Source organism: Protopterus annectens, chromosome 1.part0, assembly GCF_019279795.1.
Source record: "Protopterus annectens isolate FY-2018-M chromosome 1.part0, PAN1.0, whole genome shotgun sequence".
In the NCBI taxonomy this organism is placed as follows: Eukaryota; Metazoa; Chordata; order Ceratodontiformes; family Protopteridae; genus Protopterus; species Protopterus annectens.
In genome coordinates this window covers 159,487,275-159,513,595 of record NC_056725.1, presented here as the reverse complement: position 1 = coordinate 159,513,595, position 26,321 = coordinate 159,487,275, and the positions used below count along the sequence as shown (strand labels likewise).

The 26,321-nt window shown below is 44.2% G+C and overlaps 1 protein-coding gene across 1 annotated transcript in view; it reads left to right on the top strand.

The window, feature by feature from the left end:
- Positions 1 to 26,321, top strand: part of LOC122787719 (WD repeat-containing protein 62-like) — a 1,689,893-nt gene that overhangs the window by 452,219 nt on the left and 1,211,353 nt on the right. Inside the window, exon 8 of the mRNA XM_044054617.1 lies at positions 22,420 to 22,563. Coding sequence (XP_043910552.1) covers positions 22,420 to 22,563 — 144 coding nt within the window. The remainder of the gene's footprint in view (positions 1 to 22,419; positions 22,564 to 26,321) is intronic.

Sequence of the window (26,321 nt, the reverse complement as noted above, 5' to 3'; positions counted from 1 at the left end):
TTCTCGGTGGGAAGCTGAAACATATTTTTTGGCATAAAGTAAAATATCTAATATTCTTCTGGAATAATCCAGGGAATTCATCAATACAACTTCCCTGCCTTTGTTTGGTTTCGTGATGCGTAACAAATGGTCTTTGAGCTTTTTCAGTAGTTTTTCCTTGTCTTTGTCCAAATTACTGTGATAATTTTGAAAGAATGTTCCATTGTAAAACTATCTCTTCTGCAGTTTATTTCAAACAAATGGTCTAAAGAGTCACTTTGTGGTACAAATGTGCTTTTTTTTATTAAATATTACTTCTATCTTGCTGGTTTCCACTGAAAGTTAAAGCAGAGTTTATTTTCCTTGCATATAGTTTAAGTTTTATAAGGCAATCTACTATATTAAACACAGTAAAAGATACAAAGGTAAAACTGGAGTACAATCTGTATGTAATTATTTCTGTGGAATAATTGAACATTTTGAAACATTTTTTTTCTTTAGAAGACATATTTGACAAAGTGAATTGCTCATTGGTCTTCTCTTGGCTCTCCCCCTTCATCTGCTTCTTCCACCTCTCGACTTTGCTCCTCTGCTAATATGCTTTGCTAATATTAAATGTGTATATATATATATATATATATATATATATATATATATATATATATATATATACACACACACACGCACGCAGACGCATTTTGCACAACAGTAGCTTCACATTTGACGAGATCTACTACGGGTGGGATATAACTCAGGAGTGGAAAAACTTGAATAGAGTTTTCATAAAAGGGATGGGCAGTTATATAGCTAGAGTAAGGAGAAAAGCAAATGAATGATGCTTAAGGATAGCTTAAAATGTCAAATTATTGCAGGAGAAAGGGTCTGAATTGATTGGAGAGGAAGACCCTTAAAGCAGAGCAGGAGTTGTATGGATATTTAAGGAACAGGCTGCAAATTTGAGAAAGTAGTGCTTGAAGATTTGTGTTTTGATAACTTCCTGAGAATGCTATATTTACTAGCAGTTATATTCACCCGACAAAATGTAAAGAGATGTGTTCAGAATAAGAATTCCATGCATCCAGAACCCCTTTATCCCATTTTTGTGCATGAGATCACATTTAAGTCATTGGATCTCCTAAAGTAAGGCTGACAGCATTCGAGGCTTGCTGTCAAAGGTTATACTGTAAAGCTTAGCACCCACAGGTGATGAGGGATGATTTTTTAAATAAAAAAAAAAAATTTAGAACAAATGTAATTACCAGGGTTAAATCACAAAAGTGATCATCTATTTAGAACCTCCAGCCTATTCTTGCGGAGCCCAAACCGGAAACCAGCTGTTAGCGTGCACGGGCTGAGGAGGGTAAGAAACCAGCAGAAGAGGACTTCAGAGGCGCTTGTTTTCAGGGGGAATTAACTGCTGTGAAACTGAAGACTGGAAGAAACCAGCAGAGGAGGACTACAGAGGAGCTTGAAATGGAAGACTGGAGCTTGTTTTCAGGGGGAATTAGCTGCCGTGAAATGGAAGACTGGATCAACTACCGGTCTGCAGGGTGTGTGTGTGTGTGTGTGTGTGTGTGTGTGTGTGTGTGTGTGTGTGTGTGTGTGTGTGTGTGTGTGTGTGTGTGTGTGTGTGTGTGTGTGTGTGTGTGTGTGTGTGTCAGTTGCTATATATACTGGGGGCTACAGAGAACACATGGTAGTGGGTAGAGAATACTCGGGCTTAAACCCTGTACCTTGGGTGTAGGTGGCAAGGGCCTGAATTCCCTACCCACCACCACTTGTAAAAAAATTGCAGATGTTTGCCTCATATTTGTTCTGTTCCTCATAAAATCTTTGGTTTCCATGTGTTTGTTTTTCCTTGCAAAGTCAGTAGTGCTGTGGTGCACTGGTAGCATTGTTGCCTGACAGCTACAGATTCTCTGGTTTGATTCTTGGCTGGGGTGCCTTTGGTGTGGAGTCTGCATGTCCTCCCATCTGATAAAGAACATGTGTCTGGAGTGTTTCTCCCTACTCTGCTGAAAATTGGCTTTTGTCCCAAGTCAGACTTTCCTGGTTAACAAATGATCTGAAGTAGGGAGTTCATTTGTCAGCAACCTGTGGGTCTTTGATCCGATATCGAATCCGAGCCGGCAACTTGTTTCAAGCTAATGGATCCGAGCTCCTAGCTCCTCCCCTCACCCATAATCCCCTGCTAACCCTCCATGACCCCAGATCTAGTTTGCCGCGCTTGTGGATAGCTGGATTCCTGTGAGCTCGACTAGTAATTGTAAGTTAAGTGGGATTTTTCTGTCAACTTTCTTCTTTTTTTACAAAAATATAAAGTGTGTAAGTGTTAGGTTCCCTGTAGTGAAAAATATTTTTCTTTTAATTAGTTTTTCCCTCCCTTCGCTGGTCGTTAGAGAGTGTGTGTGTGTGTGTGTGTGTGTGTGTGTGTGTGTGTGTGTGTGTGTGTGTGTTGTGTTTTGGGGCCTGTGTGTGTGTGTAACACTACCTTTTCTTTTAAGTATGGCTGAGGCCCCAAAAGCCATTTTTTCTAAATGTACCGAGTCTGGCCATAAGCTCTCCCCGGCTGATGGCCACACTCGGTGCGTTCGGTGCCTTTGGGTTGAACACCTCACCTCTGGCTGTACTATCTGTGCAGCATTCAACCCCAGGGCACTGAAAGAGCGGAGGTCAAAGCTGGTCTTGGCGGGACTTTTACCCCCGGACTCAGCTCTGGCCTCCACTGCTCCCGTGGCTCCACCACAGGCTGTGGTTGCTGCCATTCCTGCCCCCCTTCCTTCGGCCGGGACTCAAACTCCCGCTAAAGCGCCGGAGGACAGGGAGGCCAGGAGGGAGAAATGGAGGGAGAAGCACCACAAGCGGCGGGCCGAGGCCTCCGCTTCAGCCCGGCCAGCTAAGCGGGCTTCTCCCTCCACTGCTTCTAGGTCTCCTCCTCCTCGGCTCCGATCCCCTTGTTTCTCCCCAGTGCCCGAGGAGGAGGAGGCCCAATCTCCATCGAGGTCATCGAGGCGGCATTCCAGGCCTGCCTCTGTGACCTCTTCAAGATCGACTTTCAGTATGTCCGATGCAGACTTGGACCGGATGATGCGAAGGTTCATCCAGGCCCAGCTGCAGATGGGAGTGCTCTTGCCCCTTGGGAGCTCGACACCTTTTTTCCATCCTATTGCTCCTTCTCCGACCCGCTATCTGGGTTCGGAGTGTTCGGAGCCCGAGCAGCGTTGGAGCCGGGGGTGGGTCGGCGCCGACAGTACTTGGTACTTCAGATCCGACCCTGCCCTCGAGCCTGTCGGATCCGACCTCTTGGAGCCGTGGCCCGAGCTTCGGATCCGAGGGATTCAATGTGCCTTCGGCTCCATCCAGGTCGGAGCGCACTGGTCCTTCGGATCTGATGGTCTTGGCACCGGTTCCGATCCCTTCATCGGATCTGAGTGGGAGCCGACTCTTGGAGCCCAGAGAGAGTGGTTCCCCCTCGGCCCTCGGCTTTCGATGTAGTGGAGAGGGCTCTGTTGAGAGCATCCGGACCCCCGGCCCTTGTCTCGGCTCCACCCTGCACTCCCTCTCTGCTGGGCCAGGCTTCCATCACCCGGCCAAAGGGACAGCCTGCTTCAATGTCCCAGATGGTTCCATTGGAACAGGATGTTGCTGGCGAGGCCTCCTCGGACAGTCCCCCTGAGGAAGTGCCCCGCAAGCATAAGTGCAAGAGGAGGCACGTGGACTCCCCTGAGTCCTTAACTGAGGACACGGACTTGGAGGAAGGGGAAGGCTACCCAAGATCACCCCCTGAGGATGTCTCCTTTGGAGACATCATGGAGATGCTGAGGATCAGAGGTGGGTGGTCTGCCCCCAAGTCTTCCTCCGACGAGTCCATGTTTCTGGAGGCATTCGAAGCAGGCCCGTCTACATCTTGGGTGTCCCCTCCGGCCGACCCCTTGGTGGACCATATTACCACCAGGGCATGGAAGGATCTGGACACTGTGGAGCCAATACCAAAGCGCCCGGACAGAATACTAAGTCCCCCCTCAGACAGGTCGCACTGGAGCAAGGGTCCCCCCGTAGATGCCATGTTGACGGCGGCAGCCACGAAGAGGGAGCAAGCTCAGGAGAGCCCCTCAGTCCATCCACCGAGCAAGGAGTCCCGCTCGATGGACCGCTTAGGGAAGCAAGTTTTTAGTTCAGCGACCTTCTCTGTAAGGTCTCTGAACTATATGGCACATGTCATCAGGATGCAGCAGGATCTTATCAAAGAATACGCTGCCTCCCCCCGGAGTCCATGTCTGCGGAGGACAAACAATTGTACTCCACCCGAATGGCCACTCTGAGATCAATTTCAAATACCTCTATGTGGCTATTGTCCCACGCCACCGAGGGAGCCGCTAGGGCTAGCGGAGCGGGCCTAGTCATGAGACGTCAGGCCTGGCTCCGTCATTGTGACTTTGCGGAGCCTTTTAAAGCGTCTTTTGCAAACGCCCCTTTCGATGGTTCTGCCCTGTTTGGCAAAACAGTTCGCGAGACACTTGTCCAGAGCGAGAAAGACGGGAAGACGTCTGCCGTCGGAGTCCGCTTCTCTGCTCCCCAGCAGTCCTTTTCGAAGAACCAAAAGCGTCAGAAGAAGATGTGGTTCCGGAAATTGCAACATTCCCAACCCGCTCCGGACAACCAGTCCTTCCATGGCAGAGGAGGACAGGGAGGACGCCGCCCCAGGGGCAGAGGGGCTCCGAGAAACTTTGAGTCCAGAGAACCTTTCTCTGAACGGCCCACGCAGCAGACCTGAAGTGTTGCCTGACTGCTCCACTCTGGAGGCAGTCGGGGGGCGCTTCTCGGAGCACCTAGCGGCATGGGAGTCCATCACGATAGACCGCTGGGTGCTTTGAATTATATCCAGAGGGTACAAAATACCATTACTTCATGTCCCCAAATTCAAGAGCCTCCTCGATGTACCACCCGATCAGAGGGAGGCCGCAGAAATTCAGCAGCTGCTAAGAAAAAGAGCCATCCAGCCCGTCCCCCAAGACCATCTCGGATTAGGGTTCTACTCCAGGTACTTTTTGGTGCCAAAAAAGACGGGGGACTTGAGACCGATTCTAGACCTTTCCCGCTTGAACCAGTCGGTAACCAAGGAAAAATTCCGAATGGTCACTCTTCAATCTATTCTCCCCCTTCTAAGGGAGAACGATTGGATGTGCTCTATAGACCTCAAGGATGCGTACTACCACATTCTAATGGACAGATGATCCAGGAGGTTCCTCCGCTTCCGGCTGGGAGCCAGTCACTACCAGTTCAGGGTCCTTCCCTTTGGCCTCACCACAGCCCCAGGGTGTTCACCAAGGTATTAGCAGTGATTGCGGCCCACCTGAGACTCCAGGGAATACAGGTCTTTCCGTACCTGGACGACTGGCTCCTGACCGCCCCAACAAGGCATCTACTTTGCTCAGCCAGAGATTTCTTTCTCCGCCTAGCCTCACAGTTAGGCATCACCATCAATGCCGACAAATCCCTTCTGGCCCCGACACAAGCCATAGAATTCATAGGAGCCAGAATAGACACCAGAGAGCTACGAGCCTTTCTAACGTCCGAGAGACTTTGGAATTTGCAACTCCATGTGCGCGCTATCCTCCAATCAAAGACCCCACCAGCGGAGTTGGTCCTGAGGGCACTGGGCTCCATGGCGGCAGCGATAACGCTCCTTCCATCAGCCCATCTGAACATGCGGGTACTGCAATGGACCCTTGTAGTGCAATAGTCCTTTCTGTCCCTTCCTCTTCACCACCCCATTGCCATCAGCAAGGCTTGCAGGAGGGCTCTATTATGGTGGCTCCATGCTTCGGACCTCCATACGGGCCGTCCCTTCTGCACCTCTCCCCCTCTCACCACGGTGACCACGGACGCCTCCCGCCTCGGGTGGGGGGGGACATTATTCATGCAGGACGGTCCAAGGCACGTGGAACGATACAGAGACCTCCCTGCATATCAACGTTCTGGAGATTAGAGCGGTATTGTACGCACTTCAGAATCTCCTCCCCATAGGAACGATTGCAATTCACTCGGACAACATGTCGGTTGTCTGGTACATCAACAAACAGGGGGGAACCAGATCTTACCCTCTGCCGAGAAGCCATGAGAGTGTGGGAATGGGCGATCTCCACCAACCGCTTTCTGATTGCAACGCACATTCCGGGGCGGACCAACATCCTAGCGGACAAACTCAGTCGCACCCTTCTTACCCCGTACCAGTGGTCTCTCAATCCACAATAGCGAAGCAGATATTCGCAATATGGGGGCAACCCTGCTGTGATCTTTTTGCCTCTCCCTCAAACACCAAATGCGGCAATTTCTTCGCTATGATTCCCCCTCCAGGGGAAAATCCAAGAGACGCTCTGGTGCATGCTTGGCCACCCGGTCTACTTTATGCCTATCCTCCTCTACCCCTGATGCTGCAACTCTTACAGAAAGCCTCGCGGTTGGGGAGCAGGATGATCCTCATTGCCCTATTCTGGCCTCGGCAAATTTGTTTCCCTTACCTGTGGTCTTACCTAGTGAATCCTCATTGTATTCTGGATCCCAGTCCGGATCTAATCTCCCATCCGTCGGACTTACCAACCCCAAATCTGGACAATCTGAAACTGACAGCTTGGTTGCTCCAGTTCCTCTCCTAGTTAGGACTCCTGGTATCTCTTCACTAGTCAAAGCCATCCTTGTGGCAGCACATAAGCCCTCCACCAGGAAAGTTTACCGCAGTAAATGGAAATGTTTCTCCATCTGGGCGGAGCATCATAATCTAGATCCCTTTACGGCTCCTCTTCCGTCCATATTAGACTTCCTAACCGAACTTTTTCAGGAAGGCGCTAGTTGCTCAACTGTCAAAGTGCAATTGGCAGCCATCTCACATTACCATGTGGGACATGATACAGGGCCTTTGATGTCGGCCAAGTTGTGTAAAACCTTTCTCAAGGGCACCTTTTTGCTTAGACCCCCTATAAAAGAATCCGTACCACCGTGGGATCTTTCACTAGTTCTTCAAGCCTTGACTGCTCCACCTTTTGAACCCGCTGCTTCAGTAGATCTCAAATTCTTGTCCTGGAAAACAGCATTCCTTGTAGCCATCACTTCTGCAAAAAGAGTTTCGGAGCTTCAAGCTCTTTCTGTGAAGCCTCCTTATTTGATCTTTCACCCGGACAGAGTGTACCTCAGGATCAATCCCTCTTTTCTTCCCAAAATAGCATCGGAAACCAATATAAATCAATCCATAAATTTACGGTTTCTTCCTAACTATCAGAATAAAGGAGAGTACAAGCTGCACTCATTAGATGTTCATAGGCAGCTACGCTTTTATACTCATAGAACAGCTGGTCATAGACAATCCGACCAGCTGTTCGTTTCCTTTGCCAAATTTAATTTGGGGAAAGCAATATCAAAAGTATCTCTATCACGCTGGATTTCTCAATGTATCCTATTAGCGTACCAAGCCTCTGGGAGACCCGCACCTGAAGGAGTTCGCGCACATTCCACTTGTTCCATCTCTACTTCTGCGGCCTTTAAGTCTAGAGTCCCACTGGATGATATTTGTTCGACAGCCACTTGGGCTTCATCTCATACCTTTATTAACCACTACAAACTAGACGTGATTTCGAGAGGGAGAGCATCCTTTGGCTCTGCGCTGCTTCGCAATATCCTTCCATGATGGCCACCCAAGGTTCAGGTAGCTGGGGACGCTGTCCCACAGGTTGCTGACAAATGAACTCCCTACTTCAGATTAAGAAGTTATGTACTCACCATAACGTTCCATCTGAGTAGGTAGCTTCATTTGTCTGCAACCATCCCCCCCTCCTTCCCCCTGGCCTTCTTCGGATCTATCTTAGTTGGATACCCGTTTTGGGTATATATTGAGGGGCAAACTCGATCTGAGGTCATGGAGGGTTAGCAGGGGATTATGGGTGAGGGGAGGAGCTAGGAGCTCGGATCCATTAGCTTGAAACAAGTTGCTGGCTCGGATCCGATATCGGATCCAAGACCCACAGGTTGCAGACAAATGAAGCTACCTACTCAGATGGAACATTATGGTGAGTACGTAACTTCTTATTAAATAAAAATAACATGCATTTGAATTTCAGACTTCATATTCTTCAGAAAGTACATGGCAACACAAAATCTTTTATTCTAGCAATTTTCTAAGTTTATAACATGGATATTTGAAATTTGTCCATATTTTTGGGACTGTATTCCCCCATTATTGGCTTCGCCCAGGTTTTTTGTTCTAAGGTTGAGAGCTATGGTGAGAACTGAATTCACTAAATGGTAGCCATTTAAGTTTCAGTCTTCCTCTCTTTCACAAAACAGATGATTTGGCATAGTGGTATGTTGCTCTGACTGTTTTGCACCAGGTCCCCTGGGTTCAAGTCTTGGCAGTGAAATGTGTGGTGGTAACACAGCATTTTATTCTAGCACCTTTCCAACATTATACAAGCAATGTTTAAAATGTGTCCCTGGTTTTGGGGCTTTAGTCTCCCCCCCCCAATAAATGTTGGCTTTTTCCAGATTTCTTGTGTTGCAAAATTCAGAGGTACAGCTTGAGTGTTGAGTAGATTTTACAAGGAGCTGAGAGCTGCAGGGGAACAGAAGATGTTAAGTTGTCTATCTCGCCTTCATTCTTGCTGGATGGGTTCGGAGCCGACCTCGGCTCCGACTCGGCCACTCTAAAGCTCGAGAGTTGGTTCCACCGGCTCGAGGCTCCCCTTATATCCCACAATGCTAGGCGAGAGTTACCTCAGATCTCGTTTGCCGCTACAGCTTCGAGGTTGGTTTTCTACCGGTTCCTGGTAAGTTTTAGCTTTTTCTATAAAAAGTTATTCTTGTTTCCCCTTTTTTAGTTTACTTATTCCTAAATTAGTGTAGTTCATTAAACTCTATCCCCGAACCTCCTTTTCTTCCCGTTTCTTGTCAAAAGAACTTTTAGTTCTTCCCTTGGGCCTTAGGCCTTCCCTTCCCTAGGGAGTGTTTGTGTAAGGGAGTGTTTCTGTAGTGTACTATTGCTTATTGTACTTATTTTTACTATAATTGTGTTTTTGACAGGGTATAACTGGTGTGTTTGAGTGTGTGTTTGTGTTCACCAGTTAGGCTATGTCTAAAGAAACAAAGGTCTCAGTTCAAGAAGTGTGATGCGTGCTGTCAGAAAATGTCTCTGACAGACGCTCACACTTCTTGTGTCTATTGTCTGGGGCCTTTGCACCTGCAGGACTCCTGTGCTGTCTGCCATGGCTTCAGCCCCAGGGTCCTGCAGGAAAGAAAAACAAGCTCATTTTGAGAGGCTTGTTGAAGCCTGAGGATTCCCTGTCTGTCTCAACAGGGAAGCCCTCCAAGGCATCGAGGTCTTCGGCTCCGGCTTCTGAGCCGAGACCTCAGGTTGTTCAACCTTTGCCTTTATCGGCTCCGACTGGAGCCGATAAGATTCAGTCCACAGTTTCTGTGGCTCCCTCGGCTCCGGCTGGAGCCGAGGTTATCGAGGTACCCGTGTCGGCTCCGACAAGATCTTTCGTGCCGACAACCAGAAAGAGGTCCAGGTCACCTTCTCTTGGCTCCGTTCATTCGGCTCCAGGTTCTCCCCTGCTGTCTGAACGGAGCCAAAGGTCTCATTCCTCTAGGTCATCGAGGTTGTCCGATCATGACCTTCAGAGGGTGGTGAGTCGACTACTCAAGTCTGAGGCACTGGCCCAGATGCTTCAAAGCCCGACTCATCAGTCGGTGCCTGTCCCAGTCCATCAACTCCTTCCTCCTTCGACTCTCTTGAGCTCGGAGCGGGTCGTGTCGGAACCGAGACTGTGGTCACCTCGGAGCCGAGACAATTGTCTTCGGCTCCGTCGTCGGCTCAGTTTTCTTCCATGGAGGAATCTCGGCGCCGGACTTCCCTCGTCGGCTCCGAGGGGTGAGTGGCATCGGACCCTTGTCCGACCCCTCTCCCTCTCGGTGCTTGGCGCTGGTGAGTTCGGCTCCGACATCGGCCTCGGAGCCATCACTGTCGGTGCCGAGGGGTCTTTAGCTCCTCGGAGCGGGGACCTCTGGCTCTGCCTGACAGGGGTGCTTTCGAGGTCATGCGAGTGTGTTAGAGCCTGGCTCTACTCCACAGTCGGCTCCGTCAGCCCCTCCCTCTATGCTGCCTCAGGGTAAGTCGACTCACTCCCTCATCCCGGACCGCAGAGAGCCAGCTCCTCAGGAGCCCCTGTGGGATTTCATCCTCTTCGAGGCCTCTCCTGATTTGGCAGAAGAGCCCTCGGAAGAGGAAGTGCAAGAGGAAGCACATTGACTCACCTGAGTCTATCACGTCCGACACAGATCTGGATGATTCTGAGGGTTCCCCCCGTTCCCCTTCTGAAGATGTCTCTTTTGCAGACATTCTGGAGATCCTTAAACAGAGGGGAAATTGGCCAGCCCTCAACCCTTCGGAGGACGAATCTGTGTATCTTGAGGCGTTTGGCTCTCGTCCTTCCACCTCCTGGGTGTCCCCCTTGACCCCCTCATGCAGGTGGTTGCTAAAAGGCATGGACGGCTCCTGATTCAGTGGACCCCACTCCCAGGAGACCCTCCAAATTCATCACAGCTCCAGCAGACAAGGAATTTTTATCAAAAGGAGTCTCTGTGGATGCTATGGTGGTAGCTGCCGCCACAAAGAAGGAACTGGCTGATCCTTCAGTGCCTGTCCATCCACCTAACAAGGAATCTAGGTCCATGGATAGGTGCGGAAGCGGATGTTCTCCTCAGCGACATTTACTATGCGTTCGCTGAATTACCTGTGCCATTTCACTCGTCTTCAAAGGGACTTGATCAAGAAGCGAGTGAAATGCTTAAGGACCCTACAGCTGCGGGTTTCCAAGAAAAAATGAACACGCAGCTGGCTATCCTTAATTCTATTTCCAACTCCTCCATGCCTCCTCTCTTATGCGGCCGATGGAGCGAGCAGAGCCGCAGGAACAGGGGTAGCCTTACGTAGGCACGCCTGGATGCGGCTATGCAATTTTGGAACCTTTCAAGGCGTCTTTCACAAACTCCCTTTTGATGGATCATCCCTTTTTGGTCCACAAGTGAAAGAAACCCTGACTAGGTGCGAGACAGATGGCAAGACCCTTTCTGCCGTCGGATCCGTTTTCCACTCCTTCTAGGCCTTACCCCAAAGGCCAGAAGGGGAAAGATGTGGTTCCGTAAACAATCTCAAGGGACTTAGCCTGGCGACAGAGTCGGTTCCCGCCAGAGGCAGAGGGGAACAACAATGGTAGACGCCGCCCTAGAGGCAGAGGGGTCCGCAGAACCAGGGCAATCGAGAAGTCTTCCGATAAGCCCTTTCAGCATCCCTGAGGTGTTGCCCGACTGCCCTTCTTGGAGGCAGTCGGGAAGATTGTCACTGTACCCAGAAGCCTGGCTATCCTTGACACAAGACAAATGGGTACAGTCCATCATTTCGAAGGTTATTCTATCCCTTTCTTCGTTTCCAAGTCAATCAAAAATCCCTTCCAGATGTTCCACCGCTCAAAGGGATATAGCAGCTTTGGAAATTTCAAAACTGCTTGCAAAAGAGCTATTCAGCCAGTGCCAGCAGACCAACTAGGATCCGGAATCTACTCAAGGTTCTTTTTAGTTCCAAAGAAAACAGGGGACTGGAGACCAATTTTGGATCTCAGCATCTTGAACAGATCGGTCAAGAAAACAAGATTTCGGATGGTCACGCTGCAATCCATTCTTCCCCTGTTGGGAAAAGGAAACTGGATGTGCTCTATAGACCTTCAGGACGCGTACTATCACATAAAAATGAACAGGCGCTCAGAAGATTCCTCCGCTTCAGGCTGGGAACCAGTCACTTTCAATTCAGGGCCCTGCCCTTTGGTCTCACCACTGCCCCCGGTGTTTACCAAATGCATGGCAGTGGTAGCTTCTCACCTGAGGCGACAAGGATTCCAGGTGTTTCCATATTTGGACGACTGGCTCCTCACAGCTCCCACCAAGCATCTCCTTTTGATGGCCAGAGATTACACTTTCGCCTGTCAAGAACTGGGTATCTCAATAAATTGCGAAAAGTCTGTTTTGTCGCCTTGTCGTACTATTACCTACATAGGCGCAAATTTAGATACTGTAAACATGTCTGCAACACTAACGAACCAAAGGATATCAGACATTCAAAAATTGGTGTCTCTTCTTCTCAACAACAACAGAGCCAAGGCCAGGTTAGTTCTAAAAGTGTTGGGAATCATGGCAGCGGCCATACCTCTCCTCCCATTGGCCAGATACCACATGCGGATCCTTCAGTGGATGACTTTCTCTCAATGGTCATACCAGGAACTTCCAATGTCTCACACCATTATGATCACGCGTGCAAAAAGCATCTCATGTGGTGGATGTCTTCCCCCCAGCTCCTGTTGGGGAGACCATTTGTTCCACCTCCTCCGGTTGCTACTCTGACAACGGATGCCTCCCTGATCGGGTGGGGGCATTATCAGGGCAGGACAGTGCAGGGCACATGGCAACCAAGCGAATGCCACTTGCACATAAATGTTCTGGAGAGGAGAGCAGTGCTTTTAGCGTGGCAAGCCCTTCAAGACTCTCTTCCCTTGGGAGCGATTGCAATCCAGACAGACAATATGTCTGTAGTGTGGTACATCAACAAACAAGGCGGAACCAGATCATACCCCTGTGTCGAGAAGCACTCAGACTGTGGCAATGGGCGATTTCTTCTCAGCGTTTTCTGATAGCAACGCACATCCCGGAAGTTCAATCACATTGCGGACAAGTTGAGCAGAGCTATACTCATGCCTCACGAGTGGTCTCTGAAAGACTCTGTAGTGAGAGAGATATTTCTCAAGTGGGGTCAGCCTTGCTGCGATCTTTTGCTACTCCCCAAAACAGCAAGTGCAGAGAGTACTTCACTCTATTCCCTTTACCAGGCCAACCCAGCAGGGACGGCCTAGTCCAAGTTTGGCCCGGGGACTTCTGTATGCATTTCCTCCTTTCCCACTGATCTCTCAAGTAATACAGAAAGCTATCGCTCAGAAGGCCTCATTGATCCTCATTGCTCCTTACTGGCCTCGACAAGTGTGGTTCCCCTTTCTACATCAATTTCTTTTGGGCGACCGTGGAATCTGGACCTAGTTCCAGATCTTTTGATCCATCAGTCGGGTCAGTTTCATCGCTCCCTCCCCTCTCTGAACCTCACTGCTTGGTTCCTCCACTTCCAACCGTAGCCAGGCTTCCTCAATTATCTCACTCTGTTAGAGATATTTTGATAGCTTCCCATAAATCTTCCACTCGAAAGATTTATTTGAGTAAGTGGAAACGATTTTCATATTGGGCACAAGGAAAGGACGAGATCCTTTCACGCTTCCATCCAACTAGTCCTCGATTTTCTTGCTGAACTCTTCCATGCAGGCTCATCTCCATCTACTCTTAAGGTTCAATTGGCAGCTATTTCTAATTTCCATGTGGGTATTTCTGAATCTGCCTAATGTCCCACAAACTCTGCAAAGCCTTTTTGAAAGGAGTTTTTCTTCTCAGACCTCCTGTAAGAAATCCTCCTTCTCCTTGGGACCTAAATTTAGTTCTTGCTTCTTTGATTCTTTCCCCTTCGAACCTGCAGCTTCATGTTCCTTAAAGTTATTATCATGGAAAACTCTCTTTCTGGTGGCTATCACATCAGCTAGAAGAATTTCAGAACTTCAAGCACTCAGTTGTCGTTCTCCTTACCTTGTGTTTCATAAGGACAGAGTTTCCTCTGAACTAACCCGTCCGTTGTGCCTAAGGTGGGTTCAACATCAAATCTAAACCAATGCATTGACCTCCCTGTCTTTTTCGCGGAGTATTCAAATAGGTCTGAACAAAAATTACACTACCTGGATGTTCATCGTCAATTAAGGTACTACTTGGACAGGACGAAACTATTCAGAAAATCTGATCAGCTGTTTGTCTCCTATGCGGAAAGCAGAAAGGGACTTCCAGTTTCAAAGGTATCTTTATCCAGATGGCTAACATCTCTGATTACCCTTGTTTATGAGATTAGACACCAACAACTGCCTAATAAACCTAAAGCCCATTCCACCAGAGCTTTGGCTACTTCTCTAGCCTTCCAAGACAGACTGCCTATTGACACCATTTGTGCAGCGGCTACTTGGGCTACTCCCCACACTTTTATTTCCCATTATAAGTTGGATTTAGCTTCTAGGCATAGAGCTAATTTTGGTTCCACTGTTCTCAGGAGTCTGTTCCGTTAGGCCACCCGGGACAAGGTGCTAGGGACGCGGTCCCATCCAGCAAGAATGAAGGCGAGATAGACAACTTAACATATAGAAGTTATGTTCTTACCATAACGTTCCATGTTAGTTGTCTTCTTCTCGCTTGCGTCTCACCCTCCATTCACCTGGCCTGGACAGACCTAGAGGAGTTGTGATCGTGACCTCTCTTTCTACCACCTCTTTCTTAGCCATATGCTATTATGCATATTTCTTGTTTCAGGATGTAGGTCACCCTTCTTCTACCTGTTGTTAGAGGTGGACTCTGTTATAGTTATTCTGTTTATACTGTTACTATCATAAGCTGGGGTTAGCTTACAAACGAGATCTGAGGTAACTCTCGCCTAGCATTGTGGGATATAAGGGGAGCCTCGAGCCGGTGGAACCAACTCTCGAGCTTTAGAGTGGCCGAGTCGGAGCCGAGGTCGGCTCCGAACCCATCCAGCAAGAAGAAGGCGAGAAGAAGACAACTAACATGGAACGTTATGGTAAGAACATAACTTCTATTTTACTACTGCTTATGCTGAGTCTGCTTGCATTGTTAATAGCACAACAGGTAGTGTACTTGCTTTTGATGCAGAAGGCTGTGGGTTCTACTCCCACAGTAGGGAGATGCATTGCTGATACTGTACTGTGTTGTAAAGGGGATGGATGCTGCAGTCCTTTTTGGCGAAGATACCTAGTAACTATGAACCTGTTATCAGTTTGCCATCCATTCCCTATTGCGATATTACTAGCTTATCATTTTTTAATGCAACTTAGGCAATTTATTCCTCAAGGGCAGCAGGCACTTTATTTGTAGATGAAACAATGACATATAAAATTGTTTGCTATCAGCAGCCTCTTCATTAGTTGCAGATTTCTTTAATGTGGAATTATTTAGATGACTTTTATTTCAGAGTGTACATATTTACTAATACTGGTGGACTGTACAAGTTTGAGTATAAGTTTTTATGATGGAAATGTTCTGAATTGGGCAGTTTTGTCATTAATGGTGCATGCATTTTGTTTTGTTGTTTACTGGAAAAATGTTCAAAACAATAAATTTAAAATGCCCTCTAACAACTGTACTGTATTGTACAAGGAATATAATTTAATACAGGAAGGTGTATCAAAGAGCACGTGTATGTTCAAGGGGCCTATGATTTTGAAAACAGCCCAAAGTTAATCTTTATCTGCCACTGGCAAAATGTATTTTCTTTGAATGTGGCTTTCAGTGCTGTTTCAATGAATGTGAGTTTCAAGGGCAGAGAAGTTTTAATGCTAAGTCTATTTTCATTTTGAGACTGCATTGCTTTGTTTAGCAGATGTCTATTAAGGTTTGTGCTGTAAAATGTAAAATAAAACGTTCAAATGAAATCCAAATCATCGCAGAAGGAAAGCAGGATGCACATTACAGTGTTTATGGTAAATGGGGAGAAATAACCAAGGAATGGGACACTGGAATGGCTGCAGGGGGGACGCTCCATTCGACCATGATTTTATGATGGGGGGGCAGCAAACTCATAGACTGCCCCAGTTGAAACTATGCCTCTCAACTGTCAAGATTTTTGCAGAATGAATAGATTTTTGTTTCTTATTTTTGGTTTGTTCCTCATACAATTTGTGGTTTTCTGGCAAGTTATTTAAGGATGAAGTCACTAAATGACAGACATTGAGTTTCAGATGTCATAACCTTCAGAAAAATGTGTGCTATAGCAAGACCTGTTATTCTATTAACTGTCTTAAGTTTATACAAGATCAATTTTTGTACTGTTTGTATGTTTCCCCCAATATATTTGGCCCTGTCCAGATTTCCTGCATTAAGAGGTTGAGAGGTACATGCAAATAAATCACTTTATAGAATTAGGAATATCCAAACCTCTCAACTGTCCCCAATTTTGGCTCAAAATGTTGCTCTCCCCCTAATAATCCCTCTGCAAAATGGCAATTTTGGAAGAAAATGTGGAGGGTTTACAATTATAAATAGCTGTAATGATCAGAGTTCTAGATTACTTTTATTTCAGAAATGCATGTAGATGTTCTTATTTTGTCAGCTGCTCAAGTTAACAGTACTAATATTAAAAAGGTGTCCCTTCTTTGACAGGTTCCCAGCTGTATTGTGTGGCAATTTAATATTTTTGCATCACATTTTTGGTCTGTTTTTCATAAAATTATGGTTTTCTGGCAAATTAGTGGCAAATCATTAAAGATTGAAGTTAGAAAATAATGGCAGACATTTGAGTTTCAGATTTCATACCCTTCAGAAAATTCATACTAATGCAAGACCTACTACTTTCTAAGTTTATAAGAGCAATATTTAAAAACTGTCCTTATTTTTGGGCCTGTGTCCCACTTCTGTGTATGGCTTTGTCCAGATTTCTTGCTGTGAGGTATGAGTGTCAGAGCCATCACTGTCAGCCAGAGACATTTCAAATTGTGACATACTTGTTGCACCCCAGTCCCCATTGTAGTGGCTCTGGATGTGTCCAAGCAAGGCAAGGAGCAGTTATGCAGTGTAAGTGTGCAGAGTATTCCCCCATCCAAGGTACGACCATGGCTTTTCATCTGTCCTTGATTTTGCAGAATGCTCTGGTTTTCTGTCATATTTTTATACTGTTGATTTATGCTTCTTATTATTCAGAAAATGCACGCTGTCGCAGTGCCCTCTTGCTCTATGTTTAAGTAGCAATGATTTAATGACCATCAGATAAGCTTGTCGGAGATTGTAAGATGCAAGTAAGCTTTAATAAGCATACTGTTAAAGAATTACCAGCATTGAAAGCCTTTTCGTTGTTGCCATGCAGAGAATATTTACATAACTAGGTAACGTATAAGGCTTGGGTATTGAAATGCATATGACAGTATTTGTAATAAAGGACAGCATTACAGTATTTTCAGAAGCCCATTACATTTGTTAGAGACTTGCAGTCATCTTTGCAGGCTTTACCCGTAAACTAAACAGAATGCCAATCTATATAGTCCATAACTTGCACAGTAATCCTTTAAGCAGTTTATCTTGAGCTTGTTTCTTGTTTGCTGTTCATTTTTTACATTGATCATGTCTTCCCCATGAAACAAGTAGATAGTTGTTGTCAGGCAGCAGGTCTTTTTTGGATAAGAAACATTTTCACAAGTGGGGGTATCACACAGAGATTGCTACTTTCAGCATGTTACTTGGTAATTTTATAAAGCTGAATATAAATTATAATTAGAACTGCAGTGCAAGGAGAAGTAGTTTCAGTTGAGTGCTGCTTGATTTTTTTTTATACTTGATTCTGACTGGCATTCCAGTAATGTATTTAAAAAGTAATTAATTTTTTCATGCATCACAACCTTTGTGTTTCCATCAAGAGGTTACGTAAGTTGTCAAGTAGCCAATGCATTGAAATATTTTTTTTCTTCTACACTTCATTTTGTCTTGATTGGACTTCGTAATGATGGTTTGGCACCCAGGGCAGCGTATTTAATTAAAGTTCCAGTTGTTGTGGTTTTGAACATAGCCCCACCCCTTTCTGTTGGCCACACCCCTTCCCATTGGCTCCACCCATTCAGCTGTCTCCTGCAGCCCCCCCCCCCCTTTAATTTGAAGTCACCAGCCGCCACTGATAGGGAGTGGAATCAACTGATGCACCTCTGACTTTTGCTTAAAAACAGTGTCTTCCAAGGTACATATAGTCTGATTTTGGAAGGTAGCTGTCATTTCCATGTTACATATGGCGGGTAAAGATGAGATGTTGCCATCCTTCTACATACCCATATCATTACTTGAATCATCCTCCTACACACCCATATCATTACTTGACTCATCCTCCTACATACCCATATATTGAATGTGTGTGTGTGTCAGCTGCTTGGAACAAGGCTTGGACACTCTGCTGAGGACATAACTCTACAGCTGTGCCAGTGGGGAGGCTTATTGGGGGGCCTGGAGAGAGAGGGAATCCCAGCCTCCAGACCAAGTGCATTCCATGCATGCTCTTAGTACATTGTGCTTGGTGCAGAGAGCTGCATCTGGAAATACTGTATGTATATATTTTTGTTCCAAGTGAACATCTCTCACCAGTGTCAGTGTGATGATTCAGGCTCCTTGATTATTGGCCCAGAGTGGGGACGTCACAAGATGTAACAGCAGAAAGCATAAGCAGGTAATTGTATTAGTGAGATATATAACATTTTGTTGGAAAATCTACGGACAAAGTGAGATTGAAATGGGACATACCGCTCTTGTTTGGCATCTACTTCTCTGAAGTACAGGCCAACACTAAGGGACTCTGGATAACAAAGTTTGCAGATGACTGCAAACTGGGAGCCATTATTGAATCCCCAAATGATGTGGATACTCTACAAAAGGGCCTTACAGAAACAGATGCTTGGTGCCAGAGCCATGGGCTCAAGCTCAATGCCAAGAAATGTATAGTTATCCCCTTTGGGAAAAAACATGTATCCGTGAATTACCATATAGGTGGCAGTACACTAAACACCAAAAGTTTGATAAGAGACTTAGGGACACAGGTGGACAGTGGTCTCACCTTCGATAACCACATCGCCACAACAGTCAGGAAATCCTTCTATGTGGCACACCTCATCACTAAGGGCTTTTCATCCAGAAAAAAGGAGGTCATTGTCCCACTGTACTCATCCCTCATTAGACCCATTATAGAATACAATGCCCCGTTTGGTATGTACCTCTCAAGACATCTGCAACAACTGGAAAGGCCGCAGAAATATTTCACTAAAAGAATCACAGGCCTAAAGCAGATGCCCTACGCTGACTGCCTTAAAAAACTCCACCTATACTCTGTCGCATATCGTCTACTCAGAGGCGATCTTTGCTTAACATACAAGGCCATGTCAAACCCAGAGCTGTTGGACATGCTACACTTAAAGAAATCCCAATCCCTCAGAGCCACACGCTCCAGGGATCTAAACCTTGTCATCACAATAAACAAAACATGCTGGAGGGATAGGTTCCTGACCCAGAGACTCCCCAGACTCTGGAATAGATTGCCCATACATGTCAAGCAGAGTGCCTCTTTGGTCCTCTTCAAAAGGAACCTTGATGATTGGATGGGAGAAAGGAAATTCACCCCGGGGATCACGTCAGTCGCCCTGCTAGACAGGGGTCCAGGGAAGTAAATAGTGTGGGGAGAAATAGCCAGGGAATTGTTATTGCTAGGCTTGTATAGGCCCTAGGGCTGATAGCCTAGTACCAACCTATGAACCTATGAGTATGTGCTCACCTGGGCATATGAAAGAAAGCTTGTTTAATATTGAGAGATGCTACAAAGGCCAGGTGATTTTACATTCTGCTGGCAGCGCTTGTACCTGTATTTCTGTAACTCATTTAAACTTCAGATGTTATTCCCTGATGTCTCTGTAATGTTTTGGAGATGTGAAAAAATTGAGCATTGAAGTCAGTTGCATGTTTTGGGAATGGATTCAGACAAGTTTATACCAAACTTAGAATAGCTGATAGTATGTATGTTTTGGTTGGATATGTTTGTGTATAGAGCCCTCTTTTTAGGGCTATATATGCAGGATGTATAATTCCTTTTCATAAACAGCTGTTAAATTAATAATGCTGTTGACCAAGAGACTTGTCACTAGATATTAGAAAGCAGAAGATAGTCAAATATTTTGGGAATTGGAAAAGTTATTGTCAAAGTTGGCACATATTTAAAATGGACTTGTCAAAGAAATGGATGCCTTTGTTTAATTTTACAGGTAGCATGACATGGTTAGTTATATAGGTAGAGTCTTTCATTGTTGCACATAAAAGGTGTATAGCTCCCCTCCCCCGTATGGACCTAGACACCACATACTCAAAGTAGGTGTACATTTATCTAGTCTAGTTATGTCAAGTTTAACTTTACCAGTAGGCAGTTAAGTAATGCAATTTAATAAATAGTTCATTAGTAGGTTGCACTGGTTAAGAAATGCACTGTGAAAAAGTTATGATCAACAAACAATGTTTGATGGCTCACATGTTTGTGTAAATAGAATGTTAATATTGTTTTACGCGCGGGAGAGAAATAAAAACAAGACAGCTAGAGCCCCTTTTATTTGACTTAAAATTGCCAGACTTAATGATGTGTGATGGGTTGTGAAAAACTGAGGGGATACCAGCCCAGCCAGATAGAATTTTTTAAATAATTCTATGTTATTGTAAATATTAATATGATCCACAGGCTGGTTTCACAAATGTAAGAAAACTGTGTTATGTGCTAAGTTTCAAAAATGTAACCACAGTGCACCCTGCTGGAAGAAAGCTGATAAGTAAAGAATTTTACAGCTTTGTGTGATGTTCGAAGACAGGATATCTGCAGCTGGAAATTCTTCTATTGTCCTAAGACAGAGTTAATTACTAGGTTTCACATGTAAAGTGTCTTTTATAGCTGTGGCTTCCTGGCAGGTGCAGATCAAAAGAAATGTTAAATTTTGAGTTCTGTTAGCCTGGGAACCAAGTCAGAGAAGTGACGAGAATGATGTAATCTGAAATGACTTGGCAGTAATGTGCATTATCAATTTAAGGGCTATCTCAGAAAGAAAATATGGCATTTTGTATTTTTCTAGACCTGTAAACATCAACTTACCATCACTGTGCCGTGCTCTGTAAGTAGGTTAGTTAGAACAGTGATTTCTCTTAGAGATGGATAGAAATATGCTCAGAGTAGTGTAGATGTTTTCTATATGTATGTCAAACTGTCCTACAATGTTGTTTTAAAGTATTTCCTGTGATTTCTGAACTCTCTAATGTCATTGTGTTGAGTTAATAAGTATTGTCTTGTGTTTTTATTATTTATTATTATATATATTTAAATCTTTTAACTGTGGCTGTTTTGTGTAGAGATAATTTAAGCTCTTAAAGTTCTTGCATGTATTTGGTGATACTGTATAGGCCACTCAAGTAGCCTTCAAGTCTGTCACACTTACCAATTTGATAACAGTAACATTGCACAGTAGAATTGGACGCCCTTTGGTAGGGGCCTTTATAGTAGCTGATAAGGGTGGTTGGTGGCAGGTGGTACTACCATATAGTCTGGGCAGAAGGGGGCATAGCTGGAGAACCTGTGTCAACCTTCCTCAGGAGTGTCTGTGTGTTTGTATATAATTCAAATCTCAGTGTGTGTGTCAGCTACTTGGGCAGGGACAGAAAGCACTGGTTGGACAGAGAGGGTGCTGGAGATTTTGGCTTGACCACTCGGCTGAGATCTGAACTCTATAGGTGTGCCAGTGGGGAGTCTTACTGGAGATCTGGAGAGAAAGGGAGAAACCAGCCACAGACTGACTGTGATCTCTGTGTGCTGTTAAGGGAAATTGTACTTTACTGTGTGTGTACTTGTTATCCTCCCAATGTGGACACCCCTCGCTGGTGCTAAGTGGTGAGGATTGAGGCTCATTGATTACTGGGCCAGTGCACGGGCATCACATGGGTATCCCTAGTATTAATTTAGACACTTTATTAAGTAAGTCCTAGGATCTGTTGATTTATTTCCTTTAGATATATACAGAAGCTTGTTTTAAAGATATGCTGTACTGATTGATTACCTCACTTACGTTTACTTTGTTTTAAACTCTGTGGGTGGGATTTGCTTATTGAATGCTGGTATAGCATAGTAGCCCAGAATTTGTTAAAATTACCTATTAGGCTGTATATGAAGAGACAGATGACATACTCTGTACTTGAAAAATGTATAACATTTCATGCCAGTTTTTAAAACGGTTACTATTCAGTTAAATTTTACTTTAGCAATAGCCAAAATAAAAATATAATGCCTTCATTTCTTTTGATGCTTTGATTATTTTATGTGAGAAAAGTATAGTATGGTTTTCTAAGCTAGTTTTAGTTTGCACATTTAGTTGACTTGTCATATGTTTACAGTAGATAACCAAAACATTCAAGAAAAGGTAAAATAAAAACAGTACAAATGCTAACTAGTGAAAAAATAATTAGGTTAGATTTATGTGATAATTAGGTTAGATTTATGTGATAATTAGTGTACATACAGCCTTAATCTCTAAAACATATTTTATTACTTTTGTGTTTTATTAATTTTTTTTTAAACTCTCTTGCTTTATATTTGAGATGGAAGTTGAAGTTTTTTCTTTTAGGCATGGTGTTTGCTTTTCCTCATACAGGATAGAAAAATGTAGTTCTGTTGACTGTTATTTTAAATGTCGTATTTTGTCGCTCTAGATGTTTCCTGAGGTGGAAGAAAATGAACGCTATTTGCCTGAAGGATCTTTTCTGACCTGCTCTTCAGATAACACCATTCGTATGTGGAATGTGGCCAAAAACAGTAATCAAGCTAATATGTTGCAAAGAAATATATATAGCAGTGTAAGTGATTACCTTTTGCAATATATCTGTTTAGATCATAGATGTCAGGCAATGGTGTTTCAGAAATGGTACTAGCCGAGAGGGATCATGCATCTTTTATGCTAGGAATCCAGTATTATAGGGTGTCTGTCTGTGTGTGTATGCACATGTCTTTGAGAAAGTCATGCTGTTGTCTTAAGTGAATTGGTGATCCCCAACTGGTGTCTGCAATTTTCTTGTTGCTCACAGCATCTGTCTTTTCTTAATAGACATAACTGGAAGCTGCCTGTATTTGTTTAAAATAAGTCTTGTATATCCAACGTACTAAATGTTCATGTTAGGAGGTATGAAAGCAGAACCACAGTTGTCAGCTTTGCCTTGGAAGTTTACACCTCGTTTCCATTTACTGTAGATGCCCACAATTTAACAGTGGCACTCTCCATTGTCAGCCAAAGTGTGACATTTCCTCGTGATCCATTGCCTTGCAGAGTTAGACTGGGGTTATAAAGAGCATCATTTAAAGGAAGCTTAAATGGGTCACCTGTCTGATAGTTGTCATGAGATAGACAAGGGATCAGGTGTCCTGGCCTGCAAGTCTTCTGCTTTTTCTGCAGGACATAGTTGTAAGCTGCATATTGCTCTAATGAGAATGTTGACTGTTGGGTGCATTTCCACTCAGTCATACCTTGTAAGAAAATAAATTGCTGAACCTTGTATGATTATTTCATTATAGAAGCATTGTTCTAAACACAAGCATCATTTTATGTAAAGTAGTCCTATATTTAATTTTCTTGTCATTGTAAGATTGTCATGTTTTGTATGTTAAACAATAGCTGTATTTGGCCATTCTTCATGTTAAAAGGTTCCAAATTTACATACCAAATATTAACTGCGTATTTTATAGCCTTGTCCTTTTGTCCCACGTTTTGTTTTAAAAAAAGGCCTGGTTAACAAATTAAAAAAAGAAAGTAATACTAAGCCGTACTTTCCAGATACTCCCCCAGACTTTTGATGAGATCACAGCTTTCATTCCATGCTTGGATTTGGGTACACTTAGTGTCCCTATCCATCTTGCATTTCAGATAGCTCTCCTACATCTGGCATGCCTAAGGTGTTTACATACACCTTACACATGCTTCCATTTGCTGCCATGCTGCCTCAAGTATCCTCATTTGTGGCTTCTGTTGATTTACGTACGCCTGGTCCACATCAAGAGGTACTGCCCAGTACAAATCTGCATTGCATCTCTTCTATCTGAGTAAGTTGGCTTTGGCTGCTGTAGTCTGTCTACTTGTCCATGATCCCAACACTTGAAATCAAATGGTAGTAGATCCCAGATGACACTATCTATCCAGAAGGATAATTGTAGTCATTTGTTGGACCTTATTCTTCCATAGCATGTGTGGAGTCTTAATCCAGTCCCTGCATCTCCAAATGGGTGCTTCTTACCTTGCCTTTCAGAGTCTAGTATTCCCTTTGTCCAATATCTTACCAGAGACTTCTACTGTGCCAGGCCTCCACTGGTAATTGATTTTGAAAAATATTTTCAAACCCTTTCTGTAAGAGAGCAGCTGATGGTAAGTAGCTGGAAACTCTTATAGATGGGGTCCTGCCCTGTTTGGGTCTACAGTTATTTCATGACCCACCCTTGCATACTGGTACTGCTAACACAAACTTCACAGTTGCCAGCTTTCTATGTACATCTTCCCATGTCTATCCAGTCATCTGTGCCCTCATTTGTTTGACCTCATTTCTCTGGAAATAGAAATCATAAACTGCCCTTTTGTTCGTGATCATGACAGATTTGCTAGTAATTGAATATCATCATGCATATGTCCCAACATCCTTCTTGTGCTGATGTGCTAGCGTTGGCAGTTGCTGTTTTCAGTTCTTACTACTTTAGAAGTGTCGGTCAGTTGACTGTTTCCCCATTCATTGGTTCATCTTTTCAAATTATATACATTGACTCTTTCCACTACCTTAGAATAGATGCTGGGGTATAATAAAGTGATTGCAGAAAATGTGAATCCCCTAATTAGTAAGGCTTTAAGCAAAAAAAAAAACATGAGAGACAGTGGAAAACATAAAAAAAAAAAAAAGTAAATCCAGTAGGATGTCTGGCTCCAAAGAAGTCGTCTGGATTGTAAATATCTGTAACATCTTTTTGCTCAAACTACTTTTCATTTTAAAAGAGATGCAAGTGTTCCTATTGTCTTATTTTAGAATGAAGAAAGTAGCAGTGCAGAATGAAAGTAGATCATTGATAGTCCTAGTTAATATTCTAGCTTGATAACAAATTGACTTTATTTATCTTTTATTTATTTTTATTTTATTTTATAAATAAAAATAAATAAGTACATCAGTGATAGTCCTAGTTAATATTAATATTCTAGCTTGATAATGAATTGACTTTAATATTCTATCCAGTTAGTGTTCAACAGTGCTGTTGGTTGTAAGGAGTATGGTGGTTGGATAAAAAAATTAGTAATCTGAAAATAAAGATAATTTTTGCTGAGTGGTTTTTGGTATTGTTGTGCTGTAAATGAGTCTTTTTTTTAATATAACTATTTGCTCTTAGGGTGTTGCAAAGAGAAATGAGTAGGGCCTTACTTTAGTACATCTCTCCAGACTGATGCAGAGTAATACAGCTGTATTTTGAGACTAAGAATAGAGTTTCTATAAGGGACAGAAATATGGATGAGATAAAAAGAGAAATGAACCTGGGGTAGCCAAGGGTTTTTTTGGTAGCATACAATTGTAATTTTGTTTTGCTTTTATTCTAGTTATGTTTTTATTTTTCCACTGGAGATGCTCAAGCATATGGAGAAGTGATCCCTCCAATGACACTATATCATGTGCTACACTAGGATTTCCCTTAGTCCGTGAGCCTGCCATTTCTTTCCTGACCCTTAAATGTACCCACAGTCAGTGCCTGAGACAAAGTTATCAAGTGTTAGTAGATTTGCCAAGCTGTAGGGAACAGACTACACTTGCATTGTCTTTATTGCTTACGTGAGAAGCATGACGTGGAAAGCACTCTCATACTTGCCAGTGGTTCAAACCCACTATCTGAATATGCAAGTGAAAAAGCTCTTGGCCTTCTTTTTTGAATAATGTCAGCAGTTGGGTTGTGCAGAATAGACATTAGCAGTTAAGGTTCCTCTCAAAGCCTTTGGCCTGTGCTAGATGTTCAGAAGACTGAGGAACTTGAAGGCATACAGCAATCAAATCCTTCTGAAGTTAAGTTAATCTCTAATATAGATTCACAATACCTCTTTGTTGCTTCCTCACCCTAACTGTCAGGCAGTCAACTTTAAGACTTGCTTCCTTTTTTTCAGCTGACAGATGCATTTCCCAGCAGCATTCTTAATGGAGTACACCTTGGAGTATTAGCACTGCTCGTTCCCTATTTAAATAGACATAGCATGTCTGGTATTAGCACTGCTCGTTCCCTATTTAAATAGACATAGCATGTCTGGTATTAGCACTGCTCGTTCCCTATTTAAATAGACATAGCATGTCTGGTATTAGCACTGCTCGTTCCCTATTTAAATAGACACAGCATGTCTGGTATTAGCACTGCTCGTTCCCTATTTAAATACACATAGCATGTCTGGTATTAGCACTGCTCGTTCCCTATTTAAATAGACATCGCATGTCTGGTATTAGCACTGCTCGTTCCCTATTTAAATAGACATAGCATGTCTGGTATTAGCACTGCTCGTTCCCTATTTAAATAGACATCGCATGTCTGGTATTAGCACTGCTCGTTCCCTATT